The sequence below is a fragment of the Neolamprologus multifasciatus genome, chromosome 12 (assembly GCF_963576455.1).
Source record: "Neolamprologus multifasciatus chromosome 12, fNeoMul1.2, whole genome shotgun sequence".
Taxonomy (NCBI): Eukaryota; Metazoa; Chordata; class Actinopteri; order Cichliformes; family Cichlidae; genus Neolamprologus; species Neolamprologus multifasciatus.
In genome coordinates, this window is record NC_140450.1 from 5,319,698 (window position 1) to 5,344,526 (window position 24,829).

Consider the following 24,829-nt stretch of genomic DNA (forward strand, 5'->3'; position numbering starts at 1 on the left):
CCCTTAGGATATATAAAGGATATATTTAGGAAATCATGAAGGTATTCTCAGCCATACTATCATCATAACTCAGTACAGTATTGTAAGAATATAATTTTAAATAGGTTAACAAAATTTCAGCTGTAAAAAAAAAAATATTGGCACCAGTCAGAAAACCAACAACAAAAATAGAATTATTAGGTTTACAAGCCTCACCTTTACTGTTACTTCAGTGGGAAATCAGTGCCGTAGCTACATCATAGGTGCAAACTCCTCTGAAACCCTACATCGCAACTTAAGGAGTAACGGCTTAATTATGCTTTGGGAAATCTACGCTGTAACTTATGACGTAACCGGAAACGTTACGTCATAACGTTGTTGTTGTTGTGTAGGGTTAAGAGGGGTTGCTGGTTACGTCGTAAGTTAGGATGTAGATTTCCCGCGGAAGTCAAGATCAAGCTTTAGCTTATTCAGCTTATTTTGTATGCAGTGCTAGCTGATAGAAAATAATATGCTGGGACTTTTTTCCTCCTGGGACCCGGTCATTTCTGGGGGGGGGCACAGAAAAAGTGCACAGCAACAATCAGACCAGTCACAGTATTGTGGACTGTACTGACTTGATGTAATTGAATTTCTAGAACAGAATTTATCTTCCAAAGATGCGCAATTAGGATTTTGGAGGACCTCACAGGAGCGCGTTTGCCACAACCGCACATATTGTACCACCACAGCATAGATTCCAACAATGACGTTGGCCACTTATGTAGTTTACATTATAGGCTGTCTCATGAAGTCTTCGGACAGCTTTGTCTCGTTTCACCATAAAACCTTTTTCTCCAGCAGAAAATTTCAAGCTTGAACATGTCAGTCATTGAGCTGAAGCTTCTTTCTCTGCCAGCACCCTGGTGTTCCAGCACTTTCAATTCATGGCAGGCTTGAGTCTTGGTGGCTTCTGGGTTTGTTCTTGAACATCCTAATCAATTATCTTATGGACTGCACTGGTGACAGTTTGGGTCTTTGTTCCAGACGCTGGCAAAGGGGCGACATATTAGAATAACTTGTACTTAGGTAAAATTGTGCAACTCTAGTATTCTTGGACTTTCCCACTGCTTTGAACAATGATCAATCCGATGAGTTCAGAAAGAAAAACTACCAGCTATAGTCAATCATGATTACTAAAGAGAAGTTAGGTTAGGCCTGGTCAACTTAGAAGAAGCTATAGCCCCACTTATTAAAAGATTTAAGTGAGTGTATGTATTTGAGCCTTTATGTATACTTTTGACCCTGTGTGTATTAGAGAAAATCCAAAATAAATTCAAACTTGTGTCATTAAAGAGGCATCTCTCTCTCTCTCTCTCTGATAATAGTTATTGTAGCTGTGTTTTTATAGCATGACAGCATTTACAGAGTCAAAGTACATATTCAAAGTATGGAAGTACGTGATCATTGACACTGTATGTACGTTATGAACCTCTAAGCTGAGTCAGAGCTAAGACATTAATTGGTTTTAGATTTAACTTGAAAAACCAAAGAATACTCTGAGGATAGTTCTTGATTTTGTGTATCCCACTGAAAACACATCCTCAAATTCAATAAGCTGCTGTCCCCGCACTTCTGCCTAATCAAAACTGTTCATCAAAGACCTGTTGTGCTTTTCCAGGGAAGTCTACTCTGCTAAAATGGAGGTTCAGACCTTATCCTTTAACATTCCCAAAGGTTCAGATAATCATATTATGAGGTCACTGCATGTAAAGACAATCCCCGTTATCCCAAATGTTTAGGCTTCAGACACTTAGTTTCAAGGAGTTTTTCCTACATTTGGATCAGTATGATGTCATAAAGACAGGAAGCCCCACCTACCTGCTTTTCAAACCTCCTGAAACCAATCGGAAGGAAGCTAGTTTAAAGGCAGGATCACCTTAAAGAAAGAGGACCCCCAACAGCTTATTTCACATTAGGGATAAACTGAGGGGCTGCAGCCCGTCCCAATGTAAGACGAATAAGGATTATTTTGAACTCTGAATTGCCCTGAGCTGCCCTGGTAGAATCAAAGTATAAAAACATGGAGCTAGAAATGTGCGAAATAATCCATTAAAGTTGAGACATTTCACTCAGAAATATAAGTCTTTGGTCAAGCTTTGGGAAAAGTCGGGAGTAGGGTTCACCAAGTGAGGACCAACTTTTATTCAAGTGTGGAAAATGATGTTCTAAAGGGCCAAATATAAAGTATTGATAAAATATATACGTACCATTAACATAGCTCTGCTTAATAAGCTAAATTATCTAAATTCCCACTGCCAGCGGAGTCCGAGGGCTCGTTTTGTGCGAGGGAAGACCCCCCACTGGGCTGCTATTCCAGGGAATAGAGCGCAGGGGGAGGGTTTGAGGGCTGTTCTTGAATAAATTTAGTTTTTTTCTCTAAAGGTTGGGTGTTCAGCCTGCTTTTGACCTTTGACCCCCACAGAAGAAAAGTTACTGAAGCTGCTGGTAAGGCCTCATAAAGCTGACCAGAGAGGAAGGGCTGGGAAAGTGGCCTGATGGAGGCAAAAGGTGGCTCAACGGGGTCACAGCAGAGAAAGATGGGGGGGGTTTTAGGAGGGTGAAGGGTGTTCGTGTGTGTGTGGTGGGGGGGTGTCATAGAAGTTTCCTTTGAGCTCCCCCCTTTCTCTCCCTCATGTCCACAAGTGTGTCCCTACAGCTATTGTACGTCTGAGCTACAGCAGGACAGAAGGCCTCAAAAATCTGGGTCTAAACAATGTTTGCCCCCTTTTGTTTCTTGCCTGCCTTTCTTCTTCTGCCCTCCATCGCAATCTACTGGCCTCCTTTGTATTGATTTCCCTCATTCAGCGGCTCGTCAGCCTCTTTCCGCTGTTTTCTGCCCTTTTTTTGTACGCCACCTCCCCCGCCGAACCCTCCATTCCTCCGCTAACCTTCCTCTGGCATTTTCAGCAGTGTGAGAATGCAGCGCACCTCTTGACGGGATGCAACTCATTAAAGACACATAATTGATGAAGAGGCGCAATTAGTGGGACAATCGGAAGAGGAAATCAATATGTTTTTGGCCAAAAGAGCCACAACAGGGAGGACGAGCTGGAGAGGAGAACCGTATGTCGGGGGCAGAGTCACAAAAAAAGAGAAGATGAGCTTAAACAAGTCTTTGTTTTAGAGCGGTTCAGCTTCTTCTACTGACATTGCTCATGAATAAAAAACATCCAGGAAGCCTCTAACTTAACATGATCATCAAATAAAGAACAAAAAAATCAATAACACACGACTGAAGGCTCAGAGACTTTGACCTTTGACTGACTGCAAGAAGAAAGTGCAAATGCAGAGTGCAAAACATAATAAACTGTTGTTAGCATCCCATCACATATTAAGAAGAGTATTTCATATATTGTATGCGTCACTTGTGGGAGGTAAATTGAATATTTTTAGATATGTCAGTGTGTCTGTGCAACTATGAGTGAACTGCTGTGGATCGGAGTGCAGTAGGATTAGGGTGGTGGTTATAATGGCTGCCTGCTCCACTCTATGTGTAGGACTCATACAGATACACGCATGTTAGTTTGGCTATCTTTGTGAGGACATATTCATATTATAAATATTTTTTAGCACACTTTGGGCCCCTTATTACCAGCTGAGGATTATTTTAATGCCACAGCCCACCTATTGTTGTTGACCACGTCCATCACTTTATGATCAGAGGGGCCTCTTCCAGCAGGAAAACACAATATGAAGCTCAAATCGTCTCAAACTTCTTGAACATATCATGGCTTTACTGCACTTTAACAGCTTCAACAGATCTCAATCCAATAGAGCACCTTTGAGATTCACATCATGGATGTGCAGTCAACAAATCTGCAGCATCTGTGTGATGCTATCGTGTCAACATGGACCAAAATCTCGGACTGTTTCCAGCAGCTTGTTAAATCTGTGCCAGGTAGAATTAAGGCAGCTCTGAAGGCAAAAGGGAGTCCAGACCTGTATGAGCACGGTGAAGCTCATGGTCAGTGAGTTTATTAGAATTAGTCGGTCAGGGCAGGTATTATTAGTATTAGTATAGTAGTACTGGTATCAGGGAGGCTATAGTTTGCAGATTTTAAATGTTTTTAATGTAAATAAATGCTCAACTGCTCTTAATGTGCATGAAAATCAGATAATCAAATTTATTTCGTTTAATAACGATTTATTTTCATATCTCACAGACATCAGACTGAGCCAAGCTTCTGGCTTCACTGCCAGCTGTTCAGCAAAGTGAATAAAGAAAACTGGTTCATCGTGTAGAGAACAAACCTGAAGACAACAAGATTTCTCGGTTCTCCTCTTGTTCTCGGAGACTTTTCATGTAACAACATCACCATTAAGTGAATAAATACATATAAAGTGGTTCATGTTTTCTCTTTGAGGCAGTTCTATGTGTGATAACAGAGTTCAGGTTTCAGGTTCAGCTCTGAGCTGCTGCAGAGTCCTCAGCTGGTGAGCCTGAGCGGGCCCTCTCGTTTCTCTTCTGTGCAGCTTGTCTGCCCCCTGCTGGTGAGGAGGGGAGCGGGGAGACCTGTTGTGAGCCCTGCTGGGAAAGCTGGGAAAGGAGGAGGTCCACACTCTGGACCAAAACAGAATCGAGGAGTTTCTGTTCCTCTGTGGTGAATCTGCCCAGAACATGACGGTCCACAGACGTTTTCCCTGTCGGCCGGCCAATCCCGATCCGAAGTCTAGGCATCACCTGCAGGAGAAAAAAGATCCTGTTTTTTATTTCTGCGTTTTAAGCTGCAAACACTTATATCTTCATCCAATTGTTATTTGATACTATTTTATATTTGGTTGAGTATATGTCCATGTTTTCAAGGTGCATTTGACTACAGTAAAATACTAAAGTCTCTACGCCTCAATTTTTAAAGCTTGAGCAATAGTTCTCCACCTTTCAGAAGGGTTTTCATACTTTTTCTTAGGACATGGCCTATTTTTTTTACTTTTTCAGTCCAGTCCTTTTACCTGACCAATATCTTTTCTTTTGCTGAGTGGCATGCCTAAATAATATCTACAGTAGATGATCTGCTCTAGATATCTGAAAGTCAGGTTCCTAAGAAACTGTGGGGAAAAAATCCAGAAAAGACCTGCAGTTGATCCATCTACTGTTTGAGGAAGCGTCGTGATTCAAACTGTCATCAATACGTACAGAGGAGGTCGAGAAAGAGGTACAACAGCGAGTGCTGTTAGGGATCGTGTCAAAACGGAATAAGTTATGAACATGATGAAGTGCAAAGTGTTACAATGCAATACCATCTGGAAAGCATCTGATTGGCAATGGCTTTGTATTTAAGCATTAAATTATCCCAAACACATCTTGATGCATGCACCTGTCCCTTGATGCACTTATCCCAAACACACTGCCAGTGCAGTAAAAGCATACATGGATAGAAAAACACAGTGGAGCACTACCAGTCATGGATTGGCTTCATCGGAGCCTGGACTTCAACATTATTGAAGCAGTGTGGGATCATCTTAACAGAGAATGTAACAAAATGCAGAAACATCCAAAGAGCCTGGAGAACTATTCCTGAAGACTATTTAAAGAAATGACGAGAAAGCTGCTCACAGAGTTCAGAATGTGTTGAATAAGAATGATGGTGGTCATACCAGCCTGCTAGAACTGAAAACTACACTTCCATGTATGTTTGCATGTTTCAGTAAATCGTTACACCTATTTCCCATTTTCCTAACAAAGTATAAACAAATGAGGGGCGGCTCAGGACTTTTGTGTATGGATATTAAGTAGGGGTGGGGGGGAAAAAATTGATACTGTGTGTGTTGTGATATTTTGTTTGGTAATAATGTATCAATACAGGGACAGCAGAAATTGATATTTTGTTACAAAAAAGGTTTTTGTGCTCTGACTTCAGAGCATGTTGATCCTTTTTCTGAGCAAGAATCCTGACATTCCTTCACTGTCCAAATGTGTTTAACTTTTTTTATGGCAGCAATAAACATGACGGTTTACTTATTTTAATTTAAGACATGTTTTATTTTAATTAAGTTTAAAACTTTTTTATTTAATGTAAAATTATATTTTGTTTTAATTTACTTTCAAATTCTTCAGTTGCTGAATGGGCTGCATAGTTTTCATAAATTACATAGTTCAGAATAGCTATAATTCAGTTAAGTTGGACTAGACTGTAATACAAACCGTTCAGTTTGTCAACAATAAAACTGAAATGAGAGAAAGACTGAGTGTGAGACTTTGATATTAGATAAAATGAATATTGATAAAGTTTACCTTTATGTACAGAATCTGACTATCGCAAAATATTTTTAAAAATTGCAATAATATCGTATCGTGCATTAAGTATTGTGATAATATCGTATCGTGGGATGTATGGTGATTCCCACCTCTAATATTAAGTGACCTGCAAACTATGTTAACAGTTTCGTCTTGATGCATGCTCAATCATCCAGGAAAGCTAACTGACCTCCCAGCCCATTGTTCCTTCAGTGGGCTGGTTTCAGTCATTATGCAAATGTACTGTTTATAAGGTTGGGGAAACCTGCAGTCAGCTGAGACTGAAGAAGTCACTTGGATGAGTGACGAAATGTTTCTCCCCGAAAACGCTACGTCCAGATGAACAGAATCAACTTTTGGAGATATGTCAACATTTAACTGAATTTTTATTTTAAATTAATTTAATTGCACTTTTAATATGAACTATTATTGTTTTTAATCACCACTATAAGAACAGGACAAACAGCACAAACACCACAGTATAAATCTGACATTAAGATAAAATCCGAGCAGAATTCAGCATGATAGTGAACACACACACACACGCACGCACACACACACACACACACACACACACACACACACCTGCAGAGTCAGCAGTGACTTACATCAGTCTGAAGACAGTCCACACAGGAGCGGACTCCATTATGACCTCTGTGGGGAAGGAGAAGCAACATTTATTTTATCAATCTGACAGCCTCTTTTCTTTGGTTTTGTTGTCCATCTTCAGGATACCAGATGCACCAGTCGCAGTTTCTTGCATTACATTAAATTTTCATAAATCACCATCTGGTTATACACGGCTGGAATGCCCAACGTAGCTTTTCATGCAGGACTAAACTGCTTCATACAGCTTGCTGTGAGTAGCAGTGAGAAGCGTACTGAGAGGGGACGCCTCTTAACTGAACACCATTCTTATTGTTAGTAAGTATAATGACAAAACAGTTAATGAGATACAACAAGCATCATGGCATAAAACTAATAAAATAAGGCATAAGAGTCTGAAGAGCTCGGGGAGGCTTCATCACAACAGCGCAATCAAGAGCAAAAATAGTAGCAGGAGGAAGAAAGAAGAGAGAAGAGGCCCAAGAGAGAAGCTGTGCGTGCTGATTAGAAGTTTGTTGGTTTTAAAATACAGGCCTCACTTCGCTGTTATTTCTGGTTGTGCTGCTTCTGTCTTCTTGTCTCGACATTGGGAAGACACCAAGGTTTACAGCAGGCAGAGCTCAGGCAGCTCCCACATGCTCAAAGTTTGAACAATCTTATGTGTACAAAGACAATTCCCAACAGCAGTTGCTTCAAATTGCTTTATAGTGAAAGGTAAAGACCCTAAAATATTAGAGAGAACAGATAAAAGAGAAATGGAAAAAAGGAGAGTATAGAGAGAAAGAAGACTCGAGTTAATGACATGCAGTGGTGACGCATAAACACACAGGGAGTGAATAAAGGGGGTGGAGAGAAGTGCTGAGCACATCATGGGAAGTCCCTGAACAACCTGAGACTATAGCAGCATCACTAATGGATGCTTTGAGGTCACCTGATCCCTCCATCTGATCCAGGTTTGATCAAAAAACAAGTTTCAAGTAAAGTTTTCAGCCTAGTTTCAAAAGTAGCGAGGCTGTCTGTCTCCTGAACCCGAACTGGAGCTGATTACACAGAAGAAGAGCCTGAAAGCTGAAGCCTCTGCCTCCTAGTCTACTTTTGGAAGCTCTAAAGTAAACCTGCAGTGTGAGAGAGAAGTGCTCTACTGGGACAAGACACTGTCAGGTCTTTAAAAGATAATGGAGCCTTGTTGCTGTTGTTTTTTTCCCCATGAAGACAGAAACTTTCCAGTCTGAAAGTTTGGACGAATGAGTGCAAACGCAGTTTAAAAGCCGCACTTGCACTTCCACGCAGAAATATATTTGTTCTTATTGACCTTAAAGTTAATGTTAAATGTACCTTGACGATACTTTAGTGACTGCTTTCCCTCACCACTGTCAATACATCGCTTAAGATAATGAATACTGTTGGTGATGTAAACAGATCGCGGCGAGTCCGAAGCAATCCAAGACCCAACACTATGATAGAGGATCACCCACCTGGCGCTTCCTCCATGTTTGATGGCGATTTTCCCCAGAGGTTTGTCCAGTTCATCGTGGACCAGCAGGATATCTTCCGTCTTGACGCCATATTTGGCAGCTAAACAAATCAAAACATACAAAAAAAAAGTTTCTTAGTTTGGTTGCTTCTAATAATATAGCAGGATAACAAAACTTTATTAGTACAGAACCCTTAAACACTTTGAACCGAGCTTCCTTCTGTTCATATAAATGTGCAAGTAAAATAAACACACAGACATCACGTACACCTGTAAACTGTCAAAAAGTCTGAAATAATAATAATAAAAATCAAAGTTCTTACATGTAAAATAAAGAAGATGTGTCAAAGTCTTTATTCAGCCTAAAGCAAACTGAGCACACAATCAGAAGATCAACACAAGACTCCTCTCAGCAGAAGCGATGTCCAATGACGGCCGCGTGAAGTGGTCGACTAAGAGTCTTTTTTGTTTTCTGTGAGATTGAACATTTTTATTATTATTGTAGAGGCTAAGCCTACGCCTGAAGCCACTGAGGTGTTCGATGGTGGGGGTCATGCGGTGCCACTGTTTAACATCTTTATTGCATTCCATCGGTTGTATTTGTTGTTCAACAGTTCTCTTAGTATCCAACGTCCTTTAACATAACTCACAACAGCGCAGCGGTCACAAACTGTTCACTTCTTCTGACCAACAACACCTGACGCTAATTACACATCTACCTTAAATACAGTCCCATAAACACAACATCCTGTAAAAACACAAAAATGTTACACATAAGGTAACAACACAAAAAATGGCTCCTACAATTATGATATTATAAAAGCAGGAATGAGTAGACAGAACTCTCAGAATCCATCCAAGGCATGTACTGAGCAGCTGCTTCTCTACATAAAATATTGTACAAGTCTCCAATTCATGAACTAAATTTTCTTTACATTCAATAATATAATTCACTGATTGTTTTCAATCACATAGACAGAAGTCTGATATAGTGACAGGGCTGAATAACACAGGTTGAACCGCAATGGAGTTAAATTTCCAGCTTGAATTGTTTCTGGCTGCCTGAGTGACAGATGACGGAGGTTGAACCACCTCAGTATGCTTGTGCAGAGACATGCCACATTTCACAGCTGATGATAAGAAAGACAAAAAGCCTAATTTATTTAATGAAAATCACTTACAAAGACAGAAATGACCTCACCTGCTTTGGCCACTGATACTCCATTGACATTCATCAGCAGCCGGGGACGAAGCAGCACCACATTTGTTTGCTGGACTTCTGACAAAATGACCTCACCAGACACGTACTTGTCGCCACGCCAGCGGTCTGCCACACCGAGCCGGGCAGCGAGAGCACCAAGTACTGTCATACCAACGCTGTGTCTGGTACCCTCCATCCCCGGATTACCCAGCCCCACCACCTGAAGCAAACGCAGACGCACAGTTAAAGGCATACGGCTCTGCAGTGAAGCTAGAGCAACAGAAGACTGAGTCAAAGGAAGCAGACTGTTAAATTTTTATACATATTTACACATATATTCAGACAAAGTAAAAGCAACTGAGTAAATAAGCTTTTTAAACTGGAGCTAGATGCAAACACAGAGAGATTCTAGATTTAGATTTAAAAAATGACCAAAAACTCATTAACACAAACTTCAGCGATATAACTGAACTTGAGTGTAAATTTCTTTCATTTGGTATTTGCTTCATTTGAGCAGTGATCATGTTTTTAAGTGGGGGAAAAAACAACAACAACAGAAACATGAGATATTTTGTATTTTGTTCAGGTGCCATCTACATAAAAATGCTTATTCTTCCTCACAGAAAACGTCAGGAGGCAGCTTCATGCAAGCAGATACAAACACACAGGACACGTAGAATATACAGCCATTGCCTTGTATTGATGGTACTGATACACTGGCAGCAGTAACAGCTCTGTTAACAGGAAAAAACAACTATAGACAACATTGTAATGTATTGTATTGCACTGCATTGTATAAAGCTTCTATAGCTGCTTACAAACTGCAAACACTGTAGGGTCTTTATTGAGGTTTCATTCATTTTTAACAAAAGCCTATGAAGGCAAAGACAAGTTAACACAGGGGAGGACAGCTGACATCATTTAAAAACAAAACTGTTAGATATGCTGATTAAAATAAAATAGAAAAAAAAAATACAACAATAAGGAAAGACCCAGGCTGGCTGAAATGAATGAAAGCATTTTCCTTCTAAAATTATTCCCACACTAACCAGTAATTAATTTAAGGGAAATTACGCCAAATTATAAAGGGGGGTTTGAGTAACTCAGTAAGTGTTTTGAAAATGTAGTAAGGTGATGAACAATTTGACAAACCCTACAAAAATTTTAAGTTCTCAGATCTTTCAATGGAGTTTGGCGAGATCTGACGACTGGTTTTAGGGGCTTACAAAATCTATAGCAGTAAACACATACAGCTGCCCGAGAACTTGGAGTGTAGTAGACAGTATGTAGCTGATTACGAGGTTTAACACTTACCATCTTTCGGCCGCCTTGATTGTGTATTTCTGCTTCGATTATCATCGCAGGTGAAAACGGATCGCTCAGCAGAACTCTGTTTATGACTCTCGTCAAAAGTCGTCGCATGATTAGAAAGTTAATCAACTTCTTGAAAAAGTTTAACAAATACTGGCAAAACTTACTTAAAACTGAGCCCTTTTTCATTCGGCTCATAGAACCGATTGTCTTCTCTTGACAGTTAATAAGAAATCAGTCGTTTCCACATGTATTTACAGTCATGAAGCAACAGTACCTGTTCGGGCATTCATGTCGATTCTGTCAATTCATCGATTTCATCTGGGGTTCACTATATGAACTGTAACTTTGTCAGATATTTATTATCTGTTTGTAATTAATCATAAGAATTTCCGTAATTATTGCCAGTCTTTAAAATGTGAAGTAACCTTTTCCTGCCCTCCTGTCATGCTACTAACCGCTCAACGAGCGCTAGCAAGAAAACATGGCGGACAGACTTTTTCTCCTCTGTGGGGACACAGCGCCATCTAACTCGGCGACTTGATTATTACAGCAAACATAAATTTGGAAGTCTATTGACTGAAAACAGCAAACAATGAACCTTTTAACACTATTTAAATTTCAATAAATATTTAATTTAAACGAGTTTTGATTACATTTATCGAAATGTGTTTTTATGTACAAACTGAATTTTATTTTACTTTATTTTACTTCATCTTCTCTATTTAGAACTACTTTTTGTTGTTGTGTTTAATGGCTGTGGCTGTGGTGGAACACAGTAGTTTCCAAATTTCTGTCAATTTCCCTTTCACTTTAACTTTTTGAAACTTTTCATCAACGGATGAACAGCAAAATGTAATGCATGTTATTAGGAGTGCCACAGTGACAGATCATGGGTGGATGTACTGAAAGAGGACATGCAGAGGCCTGGTGTGACAGAAGAAGATGCTAGGGATAGGGTGAGATAGAGACAGATGGTCTGCTTTGGTGACTGCTAAAGGAAGCATCTGAAAGAAGACGAAGAACAAGTTTGCAAGTTTATTGGTTAGGCAACCAAATGCACAACAGAGGAAGTAATCTATAGCAGTTCATGTAATCCTAAAAGATTGATGCCACATATTTAAAATTAGTTTGTAGATATCAAAATAAGCAGTAGGGCTTTGGAGCTCAATGAGTCAAAATTCTTTTAAATCCTCCAAAAATTAAAGAATACAAAACAACGATTCACCTTGAATTTTGATTGCGCTTTATTTGAAAAACAAAGCATCAGCAGACTCATCATCAGTTTTGATCTGGGGAGCAGGGGACAGCATCAGGCACTGGCTGACACCGTTCCACCACAGCATTGATTTCGCCAACACTCACACCATCATAGGTGCCTGTGATGTAGGTCCAGTGGGTGTCTCCGTTGTGGTTGGTCCTGCTCAGCCGGCCGGTGAAAGGGATGTCAGCCTTCATCTTTCTGCCATCCATCCTCACGGTGCAGGAGTGATTGGGTGGGACCAGCAGCTCCACAGAGACAGCGTGACTGATTGACTCCACAATGGTGGTCCCCTTTGAGAAGGTCACCGTCTGCTCCTTGGACAACTCCACATTACCCGGACCAAAGATGGGAACTTTGGCTGTCATGGTGGACACAGAGCCATTGCGGGTCTCCCTGCCGATGTCCCATTTCTTCTCCACTGTACTGGTCTTCTCCAGTGTCACTGTCTTCTCCACATCTCTGCACTCCAGGTTGGTGACCTTAGTGAGCTTCAGGGCTTCTGGAGGATGGTGGAACAGCTCCATCTGGTCAATGGCATACTCCACATGAGAGATGTGCTGGCTGTAGCTGTCTCTGTTGATAGCAAGCACCTGGTATTTTTTGTACCAGTACTCATCCCCCTCCCAGGGGAGGAAGAAGGCTTCATGTTTGGTCACCACTTTACCAAGACCATACTTATTCTTACCCACATATATGTCTGAGTTGGGACAGGTTTTGATGGCATACTCAGGAACAGAGCCATATGAATCTTCAACCCACTGCAGGAACTCAAAGTTGTCCACGTTAACCAGGACTTCGAACTTGGAGGATGCATACTCTTGGTCAGCGTAGGGGTACTGGCAGAAGTTCCCTTTGCTGGGAGTGTAGAAACCAGCCTCACAGTTGACTTTGCACACATAGTCGGTACGTTCGGTGTAGCCGTTGAAGATGGCAACAGCGCCATTTGGGAGGGAACCGCTCCATGTGACCCACCTAAGGTTGACATGTTCACCAAACATGGGGCTTGAGTGTGAAGTCGTCCTAGTTTCTGAGGTTTCTACAACTTTAGGAGGGCTGAGAGCTCCCCGGGAAGGAACAACATTTCCCAAGGTGGGGTTAAGCCATGGCTCTGTAAGAGAAGATAGAAAGATAGTGGCTGTAGGATTTATTCTAGACAAACAAAAGTTTCAACTCATTTGAAACATTTACTACCAAAACTGTTAAGACATGTTCTTAAAAAATAAAAAAAGCAGAATCGAGTTTGAATGAAAGACTGACACTTGCTTTCAACCAAAGTGTTAAGCAGAAAGAAACATTGTTGACATCAGGTAGTTTCATACCTATTTTTGAAGCACTGTGAGGATGAAAGTGTATCCACTAGTGACAGTTATTGGGTTAGAGTCTTAATATAAATTCAGGACCTTCACAATCTTAACACAACCTTACATGAGCGCACCGTAACACCATACATGAGGTGATGGAAAAAAGTGTTACAAAGCAATCCCTTAGATTAAACCTGGTTCCTCTGAACCTTTTCCAACATTCCTCTTATTTTTAGTCCCTGCCTGACTAACTGGACTTACACATCTCGGATGCAAGTTGGACATGTTCTACAGAGCCAAAAGACCAATGCGTCATTTGAATATATTTTGGGGGAAACAAAATGAGAAAAAGCTAAAATGAAGAAAGCCAAATCTGCCAAGAAGGCTGAGTAGGGTTGGTGTGGCCAGAAAAAGCTCCCTTTTTTTCCAGTGCTTTAACCCCTTAATGCCCAGTGTGTCATATTTGATACATGAGTTTATTTAAGTTTTAAGACTTTAAATTATCAGTGTAATTTTTTCTCGCCTGAAAAACCTAAATACATTTTAAAACAAATTTGTAAGCAATACATTTTTTAAAAGTTAGAAGTCTTCAAACTGCAGACTTTGCTCTCACGAACACTGATGATCCTTGACATACAGGTTTTATCAGTCTGACACAGAAGTAGATGATTCAGCTGTGTGCAAGTTCGAGTGTTGAAATCACAGGTGCAAGTGATTAGAACTGGAGCTCAGATACGGTTCTTATTTTTCTAGTGGGAGGAGTCATGTAGTCATTAAAGTAACGTGCTGTGATAAACTGTAAGATTATAATGTGACTGACTGCTGGGTTTTTCTTCCCCATCCTGGAAAACGTAGAGCAGCGGGTCAGACTGCAGCGCCGGGCTGCACAGCTGCAGCACTGCCAGGAGAACAGCAACACACCACCTCATCTGGACACACAAAGAAACACCAGCAGCAGTATGTCATCACCAGTTGGCAATCACTGTGCGCAAACGCTGCAACATGGAAATGTACACTTCTAAAAGCTAAAAATAAACAACCATTAAAAAACTCATGTGGTCAACACAGTTTTAAATCAATGGAAAAAAAATGGAAAACTATTAAAAATAGGAGTCGAGTTTAATACAATTAATTTTTTTGCTTATTTTTAATTAAACAGATATAGAGGAATACTTACCAGTAATCTGCGTTGGACAAGTCAGAATACATTGAAAGAATTATTATTCATGTCCGAGGCAATCAAAACTATATTACTTGACTTTTAGTTTATTGATATAAATATTTAGTCAGAAAACAGACGTGAGAACTTTATACAATAAGATGCATTTATAAACTTTTACATTTGTATGCATAATATATGCAACACTTTGCTGATTACTCTGCCTGTGTGTGATGAGCCTTTGACACACACAGCTGACTTAGCTTGTGTACTTTAAAATATATATCTTTAATTAGTGTATTGTTAGAAAAAGATCACTGGTGTTTATAAATGACTGTACCCATATACACAGCTATGTTGCTACAATTCATCAAATATAAATCCCCATTTACAGAAATCTTTCTCTAAAAATGAAACAAAATGAATGAAAAAAGAACCAGCTCTGAATCTAAATAGTACCAGTATCACACGCCCTCACATACAATGTATAGAAATTACTTCAGGTAAGTGAATGAAATAAAAGAAAGTCACATCTGCAGGATGTCACAGCAGGATTAGCGTCACATAAATTAGTAATTAAGGCAGTAAATTATAAACTGAGTGTCCCATTACTTTATGTTTATAAGATTACTAAATGAAGATCAGACTTAAGAAATCATCCCTGAATGCCGAGTATAAACCCAAAAAGTAAGAAAGATTTTGACCTGAAATTTGTTGATCTGTTTATTGATTTCACATGACAGATAAGACAGAGATAAAAAAAAAAAAACCAGAACCCCTTAAATTCAAGCCCACAGCAGCCGTTCATTCAGATATAGAGAAGTTGTTGGTTTTTTTTAGGTTTTTTTTTTTTTACCTTGACAGGTTCCTTCTGCAGTGACTCTTACCTGCAGTAAGTGTGGAGCTTTAAAACCTCCCTTCAGACTTATTGCCCTCAATAAACAGGAGAGATAACGCATCTCGTCTGGCTGGCTCACAGTTTGCTCTGTCCTGCTGCTCACTTTGAATCGAAACATTTTTATTGAAAGATTTGAAGAGAAAATAACTGTATGTGAAACTTCAAATCAAACTTCTATGGAGGGAGGAAAACTAACTGAGTTTATTTGAGCTTCTGCAACATACCGTTACACTCATATGGTGTGTAATCATATTGACAGTTACAGCCAATTGGCAGCTTTAGTGTCTTGTTCAAGGACACAGTCTTACAGAGGCTGTGAGTGTCATGAAGTCTTCAGAGGATTTGAAAAAACTAAAATAGGTCAAACATCCAGGGTATGGATGCTTGTTTCTGGTACTTTACAATGCAGATGATGAATTGGTGCAGTTTTGCTATTGAAACTTGAATTGAAAATTGGCTATAAGAAAAATAATTTTGAAAGACGTAAGAAAGAATTTGGTTTTCCATTGTGATACCCAAGGAGAAAACTAATTTGGTTGCACTGTTTTAACAACTTAAATTTTTTCAGCCCTCAAAATAAATCGTGAATATCTCCTATGAGGTGATGAAATGCTGGAAAAATTGTGTGAACTCACTGTGTGCGTACATAGGGACAGGTCAGGTACTTAGATAATGTGGAACATTTTAATAGTATGTGGAAACTTTTCAATGACTTTGTTAATGTACTGTACATAAAAAAGAGCTGCTCCTGAGGGGGTTTGTGGACTGATTATTTTTTTAGAATGACATCAAGACACTGAGATATTCCATCATTTGGTGTTTGATGAAAGCTTTTTATCACGTCAGTGTACAAAACACCAACAGATGTACGAGGAGCCTAGCTTACAGCATTGTCTTCCTCATCAAACCCCTCTTGGCCTATAGATGAGGAGCACTTTCATCTGTTGTATTGGTTTTTAATCACCATGAGAACCAAAACATGCCAGCCACAGTTTCCCTTCACTGTGGAAGTCAAGATTTAAGGGTTTTCCTTAAATTTGCAAAGAATTTAGGTCAGCTTAAAGACTCATGAATGGATGGCTGCTGTTGACCTTGACCTGAAAGCCTGCAGCTCACAAGTGTTGGAAACAAAAGTCCTCATGCGCCTGACGATAACAGGACTCCTTATTGATCCCTGCTCTTATTTAATAAGCTCGTTAAAAGTGCCTCATAAATAAATTTGCTTGGATTTAGTGTGCCGTATCTACTCGATCGCATGATGTCCAAAGTGCTGTGGCCTCTCTCTCGCCGCGGATGAAAAGATCCTGTACGTTGAGATAAGCTCGGACAGAGAACAAGTTGATTAGATCTCCTGTAATCGCGGGTCAGTGATTAAGACGGGCCTTGTTGCGTAATGTCGCTGGCTGCCAAGATTCAGCTGGAGAAGAAGCCGCTCAGCACGGACATTGTTCTCCACACACAGTGCTATCATTGAAAATCGCTGATGTCAGGGCCATCTCTGCGCGTCCTTCAGACAGAAAGTTATTATCAATTTATTTATTTAGGTCTGAATGAGGACTGTGTATCAAACAAGGCTGTGCAAAGGTCATTTGCACTGATTAAACTGCACAGTCACCAGTTTCAGCTGCTTCAGCATTCAGTCTCTGTCTGTAAAGAACATTTGTATTATGCTATTCAGATTCAGCCTATATCAGTGAGCGTGCCAAGCAGTTATTCAGTCAGACAGCTGATGATGTTTTTCTGTCTCACCATTTTATTTTCACACAATGGAGGCTAAATGTTCTCAGTGTGATTTACAGTTTCAAATTAAATGATTATTTTATTCATTGTCAAAACTGGATAATGAGTTGTGCTACAAAACAAATTAAAAGCGCTTTTTTAAAAACTCTACTATATGTTAGCACATCATTTCCAGAAGGTTTTTCTGTAGCTGTCCAACACCAACAAATTATTTTCTTACCCATGTTTGAAATCAGTTTGCGTCGCTGTCTTGAAAAAATGACTGAACTAATGTCTCTTTTCCCTTATTCAGTCTTCTACCAAAAGACATTTATATCTATGATACTAATGTGAATTGTGAATAAAAGTTTAACCAAGAACTGAATAATTAACTGATAATTTATGGCAAAGGGGTGGGATTAAATAAGTGTTTACTTCTTCCCACTCCCTTTCAACATGTAAATTAATCAGAACGTTTTTTTGGTATGTAATTTGTATAGTATTTTTTTTTCTCTTATTTTCTTTTCTAAATGTACTTGTATATTGTTCACATGTTGAAATAAAAATTACCAATCAAACCAATCAATCAAATATAAAGGGAAGAAATATATATATACTCCAGGGTATATATATATTTATTTTATATAGTTATTATGCCTATAAACCCATACTGATACTGCCTTGGGTTGCTACAGTGAGACCAGATGAAAGCTGTGGGTAAATATTTTCTTGCAAAAAGAGAAATTTGAATGTTTTAGAACTTAGGAAAAATTGTAAAAGTTCTGACAGTGAAAATAAAGATAAACTTTTCAATTGTGTAACTCAACCTGTAGTCTTGGTTCACCTGTTAGAATTACAGCATTGTGATAATGAGCAGCATGACATCAAAACTGTGTGTCAGAAGTCAAATTATTATTCTAAGCAAAGAGAGACCGTCTTTGTGTCAGATCATGGCTGTAACTGAAGTTTTCTAAGGCGACAGTGCAGGGAACTCTAAAACACCGGGATCTAAAGCACCAGAAGTGAGACGTTAGAAATTATGTACATCAAGCTTGGTTTACTTAAATGATTTTTGTTTGTTTTCTAGACTGATTTAACTTTTCTCTAAGCATTTTAAAAGTTGATATTTCCACACCAACATGAGCCCCACAGAAACAATGGAGAAAAACCTGCAAGCAACAAATGCATCATTTTAAAACTTGGACCCAAATATACACCTGCTTATAATAATAATCAAAGTATGTTAACAATAAATAGTTGAAGTACCATTCAATTCACTTTAGTTTAAAAAAAATTAATTTATGCCTTCTAATGAATCTGAAATAGTACTCTGTTTGCTATGCTGTGGGTTAATAGAGGGATATGTCTTTATTGAAAGGAGATAAAGTATTGTGCCAATTTACAAACGATATAGCAGAAACAGAAAACCGTGCTTGAGTACATATCTGGCCTCAGTTGCCCAGATACCCTTTTTTTTGGCACATTCTGGTGATAGGAACATTCTGGGGCGACCGTGGCTCAGGGGGTTGGGAAGCACATCTGTAACCGGAAGGTCGCTGGTTTGATCCCCAGGCTTTTTGTCCTGGTCGTTGTGTCCTTGGGCTACTGCCTACTGGTGTTGGCCAGAGGGGCCGATGGTGCGATATGGCAGCCTCGCTTCTGTCAGTCTGCCCCAGGGCAGCTGTGGCTACAACCGTAGCTTGCCTCCACCAGTGTGTGAATGTGAGAGTGAATAAATGGTGCCTTGAAAAGCGCTATATAAATCCAATCCATTATTATTATAGATTTTAATGAGCTAAATTAACAAAATGCAGAAAACAGGAGAGTGAAACGTGCCAAATTGCTTTATTTTTGAATAAACTCATACACTTGCCCACATGAAAGATATTATAAATTTACCAACAAAGACATGAGTGGTATTTTTTATTGTTATCATTTGCTTCCATTATCACAATCACCAGATAAGATCAGAAAAATATGATTTAGTGTGTTTTCTCCCAGGTTTTAGGGGCAAGGCTTGGCATCTATGACAGGTTCGCACCGGTCCACCACTGCCCGGACTTCTCCGATCTGGACTCCGTCATACGTCCCGGTGATGGTGGTCCACTGGGTTTCTCCGTTGCGGTAGGTTCGGCTGAGGCGAGCCGTGTAGGGGATATCGGCTTTCATCTTGCGACCCTCCATGCGGACTTTGCAGGTGTGGTTTGGTGGGACTGTGAGCTCCACAGACACGGAGTGGCTGAGCGTCTCGATTACGGTGGTTCCCCTGGAGAACTGCAGCGTCTTCTCAGCACCAAGCTCAATGCCCCCGGAGCCGATGAAGGGGATTTTGGCTGTGATGCTGCCCGTGACACCAAGCATCGTGGCTCGTCCGATGTTCCAGGTAGTCTCCACCTCTGAGGTCTTTGTGATGGTGACTGTCTTCACCACTGTCTGGCACTCGTTGTTGGTGATACCAGAGATACGCATGGTCTCAGGAGGATACTGGAAGATGGTGACCTCATCAATGCCGTACTTAACATCAGAGATGTGCTGGGTGTAGGCGTCCCTGTTGATGGCCAGGACCTGGTACTTCTTATACCAGTACTCATCACCTTCCCAGGGCAGGAAGAAGGCCTCAAACTGAGGAACAACCTTCCCGAGACCGTACTTGTTCTTCCCAACGTAGATGTCAGCTCCTGCACACGTCCTCACTGAATGTTGTGGCAGTGAACCGTAGGAGCCTTCCTTCCATTCCAGGAATTCAAAGTTGTCCTTGTTAGCCAGGATCTCAAACTCAGGGGCGTAATACTCACGGTCACCATAGGGGTAGCGGCAGTAAGGTCCCAGGTTAGGGTTATAAAAGCCAGCCTCACACTTGTACTTGCAGACATAGTCAATGCGCTCGGTATAGCCGTTGTAGATGGAAACGGCTCCATTGGGCGGAGATCCATCCCAGGTCAGCCACTGCAGGTTGACATTATCACCAAAGAGGAAGGAGGAAGGCAGATCCTGTTGCTGCTCCAGGTCAGCAGGATTTAGAGGACCCAACACCTTTCTGTTACCAGTTGGTTCAGGGACCCGGCCCTCCACCTCTGGTTTCAGTAAGGACACTATATAAGAAAGAAAAGAAAAAATGCCATAAAACAGAAGAGATAAGTGTCAAACACATCAACAACAATTCAGGCAACAAGCTTTAATCTCTTTTTAACCTCTTAACACTTGAATGATCCTGAATTAAGGTTGTTTTTCCTTTCTTTTTTTTCTAGCTACAAAATATGCAAAATATTCAGAAACTAGATTTTTGTGGGGGATCTTTGGATGTTGAACGCAACACACTTCAGGTTTACTTTGGTTTAAGTGTTACTATGGGGGTAACACAAAGCTGTTATCCATATCTCTATACAATATGTCATAAAACACATGATGTGCTTACCTTTTCTGAGTTGTATGCTCTTCTTCACAATGTCCTGCAGACTGGCTGAGGACAGAGCCAGCAGGGCCGAGAGCAACAACACAGACAGCTTCATCTGAAGGTGAAAAGTTATGAGATCTTTTTAAAAACTAAATCTTTAACATCAGAATCTATTATTCCACCAATCCAGCTATCCAAATGACAAATTAGCTCAAATATTTTCTGGTGTAATATTTTACAGTTTCAAATATTATTTCTTTCTTTCAGCTAGTTTCAGTTATTACAATTTTTTATCTTCACCAGTGTCAAACACCTTAAACGACAAAGAACTAAATTTACAGCCGTATTTTTGACTTTAGGTTAGAATCACTTTTCACTGAAACCCCCCAAAATATAGAAGAAATAAACATCTGTGCCACCACAATAACGCTTTATATGTAGTTTATCTTCTATGTTACATTTTTGGGTGTATTGAGTCTATTTATTCTACTTATTTCCCCCTATCCCACCGACCCAAAAGAGACAGTATTTATGACAGTAGTATTCATCAGTGAAACAAAACAAATACAAATTTAAAGCATTATCAATTTATATTTGATTTATATTTTTAATAGTTTTTAAAAACAATCATGTTATTATTTCCAATATAGGTCAGGTGGAAGTTATAGACACACATATAGCACATAAAATAACTCTACATTTGATGACTTATTGCCTTAAAATGGTAATATTAAAGCATTTCTTAAAACCACACTATATATTAAAATAGTAGAGTTCCTCTTGCCACATCTGATTAGGTTTTTATTTGACATACATTTATAAAATAAAATGAAATATCCCACTTTATAAGAAAATTAACATCTGAATATGTCAGATTATTGTCATTAGAAATTTGAGCATGAATGTGCTGAACAGCACTCACCCTTACTGTCGCTCTCCGGTGAGTCCACCTCGGGACACCTCCAGGTTTATATAGCTGCTTTATGGCTGAATCATAAAGCAGACTGTGCACTTTCACTGTCTGGATACTGAGTTTGAGCAATAAACTGGTCAAAGAAAACTGTGTGTGAATGTATGTGTGAATGACTGAATGTAGTGTAAAGCGCTTTGCTGTGTGGCAGGCAGGCAGGAGTGGTGGACCCAAAATGCAGGATTCAACACGGAAGTCAAACTTAAAGCGCAGCTTTATTGCTGGGACAAAAACCTCTAAAACTCACCAAACAAAACAAAACTCTGTACAGAGGAACTAAGGACTGAAACACTGGAAAAGAAAAACTAAACTGGAGCATGTTGAGGGTACAACACAACAGGGAACACAGGAAAACACAGGGCTTATATACACAGGGGAGTAATCAGGGAATGGAAAACAGGAGGGAGACACAGGGATCAAAGCTTGACACACTGACACGAGGCACAACCTTTCACAATAAAACAGGAAACAAGAAACAGACACAGACCTGACACTGAACTGAACCTAAACTAAACAAGAGACACAACCTAAGAACTAATCCCTCACAAAGAATAACTGAAACGCAGAATAATACTAATAAACAAAGCATAACAAAAGGATCAGAATACAAATCATAATACAAAGGAATATAAGAACTGAAAACGCTGGGTCAAAATGACCCAGGACTGTGACAAAAGCGCTATACAAATGCAAGCCATTTACTGGTTTTGTCGGGATTGTTTTCAGATTGTTTAAACAAATATGTAAGACTGCGTTCTTCCATTTGCGCAACATCTCTAAAATGAGAAATATCCTGTCTCAGAGTGACGCTGAAAAACTAGTTCATGCATTTATTACTTCCAGGCTGGACGACTGCAATTCATTATTATCAGGATGTCCAACAGGGACTAGAAAGAGAGAGCATATTTCTCCTGTTTTGGCTTCCCTTCATTGGCTTCCTGTTAAATCCAGAATTGAATTCAAAATCCTGCTCCTCACATACAAGGTCTTAAATAATCAGGCCCCATCTTATCTTAATGACCTTGTAGTACCATATCACCCTATTAGAGCACTTCGCTCCCGCTCTGCAGGCCTACTTGTTGTTCCTAGAGTATTTAAAAGTAGAATGGGAGGCAGAGCCTTCAGTTTTCAGGCCCCTCTTCTGTGGAACCAGCTTCCAGTTTGGATTCGGGAGACAGACACTATCTCTACTTTTAAGATTAGGCTTAAAACTTTCCTTTTTGCTAAAGCATATAGTTAGGGCTGGACCAGGTGACCCTGAATCCTCCCTTAGTTATGCTGCAATAGACGTAGGCTGCCGGGGGATTCCCATGATGCATTGGGTTTTTCCTTTCCAGTCACCTTTCTCACTCACTATGTATTAATAGACCTCTCTGCATTGACTCATATCTGTTATTAATCTCTGTCTCTCTTCCACAGCATGTCTTTATCCTGTCTTCCTTCTCTCACCCCAACCGGTCGCAGCAGATGGCCCCGCCCCCCCCTGAGCCTGGTTCTGCCGGAGGTTTCTTCCTGTTAAAAGGGAGTTTTTCCTTCCCACTGTCGCCAAAGTGCTTGCTCATAGGGGGTCATATGATTGTTGGGTTTTTCTCTGTATCTATGAAGCGCCTTGAGGCGACTTTTGTTGTGATTTGGCGCTTTATAAATAAAATTGAATAGAATTGAATTGAATATATTAAGATGAAATTCCTTTTCACGAATGTGTGACTTCTTCATCCAAGTAACCCGGACAAAAAGAGAACATAATTATTCATTTACACATTAATATACATAACACATAAGATGTGTTTTCATAGTTAACAATATCATAGAGGTGTTTTGCATTGAAGTCACCATAAATCATTCAAATGAAACAAAAGCGTGAGGATTTTTCCTTATTAGACTTTGTCCCGGATTCTAAATATTGAGGATAAGAACAAAACAACACTGGCCCAGAAGAGGGCCGTCAAACAATGATTTTATTGAACGCACGTGTGGGAAGATGTACACTGCAACACATCAGCATAGATCTTCGCCCAAAAATAGCTTTCAGACTGCTTTTATTTCATCAGGGTTCCGCCCCTTCATGCATGACTGATGAATATGACATGCATCAGTTACAGTAAATGGTCAATTAAAAGCTAAAAACAGACAAAGAAGTTCCTCTTTCAATCACATTCTTCCATACATGGCAATTTGTTTCACATTCCAGATGGTCCCTGAGGGTTTGTACTCTTCTCGACTCTTCTTCTGTCACCTGTTACTAGGCAAACTCAAATGCAGTTAGAAGCAAAATGAATTCCAGGCCTTTGTGTTTGTAAGCGTGTATGCATTTAACCTTCTGTTGCTCCGAGTCACTTACACCATAGATCGTCGGGACATCAAGCCAAACGAAGCTTAAGACCTTTAAATAGACTTAGCATCAACTCTTTGATGAGCACAACCTGCAATGTGTGTATAAACTGATTATGGCCGCACCTGTAATAAAAGTTTTAATCTAATGCTAGTAGCTTTTAATGAACTTTTAATGCAATGATAATGATGAAAGCTATATGTAGCAGTAAAATATTTTCTTTATTCCCACAACTTCTTTGTGCCTCTTCTCTGCCACCTGTCCAATCAATTCACCAGATATTTCTCCAGGAAATAGCATCACCATTACTATATAGTTCTCAGAATCGGCTCTTTGAGCACAAGAATGACAACATCACGGAGCGTAAGTTTGATAACATCATGGAGAAGCTCACGGCTCTCCAACGGGAGATTGAGAGACCAGTGTTGGACTGTTAGAACAGCTTTGAAATTCATATGAGTTGTTCGCAGTAAAGTAAAAAACACCATCACTTCATGCGGATACCCCTTCGGCGCCAGCTGTGGTCTTAAGGCCGGAGCTGAACAACAACACCCTGATACGGACTGTGTTTAGACTGTTCCTCCCATTCTATGCAAGGCCACTTGGGTTGGCTGGAAGACAGGCCAGAATACACACACACACAGATATATATATACACATGCAGATGTAGACTCATCCCCCCTCCAAACGCCTTCGACGCTTATTCCCTTCCGATGCTGACAGTGGATCAAGGAGACCAGCGCATAGGCTGCAGACCTGGATGTACTGTCTACATTGGCTGTCTCTCACCCTTTACCCATCCCTGTTGCTTGTCATGTGTTTCTTTGGTGTATTAAGAGTTTTGTCATGTGCTATGTGCAGAGGTGTTTTTTTCTGTTCTCAAACTGATCTCTCTGTTGGAGCTCAGTCTGGGGGGAGTTATTTTTTCTCCTTATCTTTCCTCA

At 40.0% G+C, this 24,829-nt stretch overlaps 3 protein-coding genes across 5 annotated transcripts; all 3 read right to left on the minus strand.

The window, feature by feature from the left end:
* Positions 1-1,151: 1,151 nt before the first annotated feature.
* Positions 1,152-11,336, minus strand: ptrh1 (peptidyl-tRNA hydrolase 1 homolog). 3 transcript variants are annotated; one of them, XM_085180987.1, is made up of 6 exons: positions 11,126-11,336; positions 10,852-10,937; positions 9,538-9,757; positions 8,338-8,437; positions 6,865-6,910; positions 1,152-4,702 (listed from the first exon to the last, which is right to left on the minus strand). In XM_085180987.1, the coding sequence occupies exons 1-6, from the start codon at positions 11,139-11,141 to the stop codon at positions 4,424-4,426; spliced, it is 747 nt and encodes a 248-aa protein (XP_085037113.1). In that variant the 5' UTR covers positions 11,142-11,336; the 3' UTR covers positions 1,152-4,423. The 3 variants fall into 3 exon arrangements, with proteins under 3 accessions (XP_085037113.1, XP_085037112.1, XP_085037111.1); XM_085180986.1 differs by having other exon boundaries at positions 1,156-4,702; positions 11,016-11,336; XM_085180985.1 differs by having other exon boundaries at positions 1,162-4,702; positions 10,852-11,335.
* Positions 11,337-11,778: 442 nt separating this feature from the next.
* LOC146506242 (natterin-3-like) lies at positions 11,779-14,368 on the minus strand. Its single transcript, XM_085180984.1, has 2 exons — positions 14,234-14,368; positions 11,779-13,220 (listed from the first exon to the last, which is right to left on the minus strand). Exons 1-2 carry the CDS (start codon positions 14,340-14,342, stop codon positions 12,130-12,132), a joined length of 1,200 nt encoding a protein of 399 aa, XP_085037110.1. The 5' UTR covers positions 14,343-14,368; the 3' UTR covers positions 11,779-12,129.
* Positions 14,369-18,534: 4,166 nt separating this feature from the next.
* Positions 18,535-21,620, minus strand: LOC146506243 (natterin-3-like). Its single transcript, XM_085178998.1, has 3 exons — positions 21,506-21,620; positions 20,605-20,698; positions 18,535-20,281 (listed from the first exon to the last, which is right to left on the minus strand). The coding sequence occupies exons 2-3, from the start codon at positions 20,696-20,698 to the stop codon at positions 19,194-19,196; spliced, it is 1,182 nt and encodes a 393-aa protein (XP_085035124.1). The 5' UTR covers positions 21,506-21,620; the 3' UTR covers positions 18,535-19,193.
* Between the last annotated feature and the right edge of the window lie 3,209 nt (positions 21,621-24,829).

Bases quoted from the DNA above. Each gene is read 5' to 3' on its own strand.
- ptrh1 (XM_085180985.1), bottom strand. From the start codon at position 11,046: ATGAGCCGAATGAAAAAGGGCTCAGTTTTAAGTAAGTTTTGCCAGTAT. The intron at 6,911-8,337 runs GTGGGTGATCCT...CCTTCCCCACAG, and splicing joins AAACATGGAGGAAGCGCCAG to AGGTCATAATGGAGTCCGCT. The intron at 4,703-6,864 runs GTAAGTCACTGC...TTTCTCCTGCAG, and splicing joins TGGACTGTCTTCAGACTGAT to GTGATGCCTAGACTTCGGAT.
- LOC146506242 (XM_085180984.1), bottom strand. From the start codon at position 14,342: ATGAGGTGGTGTGTTGCTGTTCTCCTGGCAGTGCTGCAGCTGTGCAGC. The intron at 13,221-14,233 runs GTCAGTCACATT...CTTCTCTTACAG, and splicing joins TGGGGAAGAAAAACCCAGCA to AGCCATGGCTTAACCCCACC.
- LOC146506243 (XM_085178998.1), bottom strand. From the start codon at position 20,698: ATGAAGCTGTCTGTGTTGTTGCTCTCGGCCCTGCTGGCTCTGTCCTCA. The intron at 20,282-20,604 runs GTAAGCACATCA...TTTCTTATATAG, and splicing joins GAGCATACAACTCAGAAAAG to TGTCCTTACTGAAACCAGAG.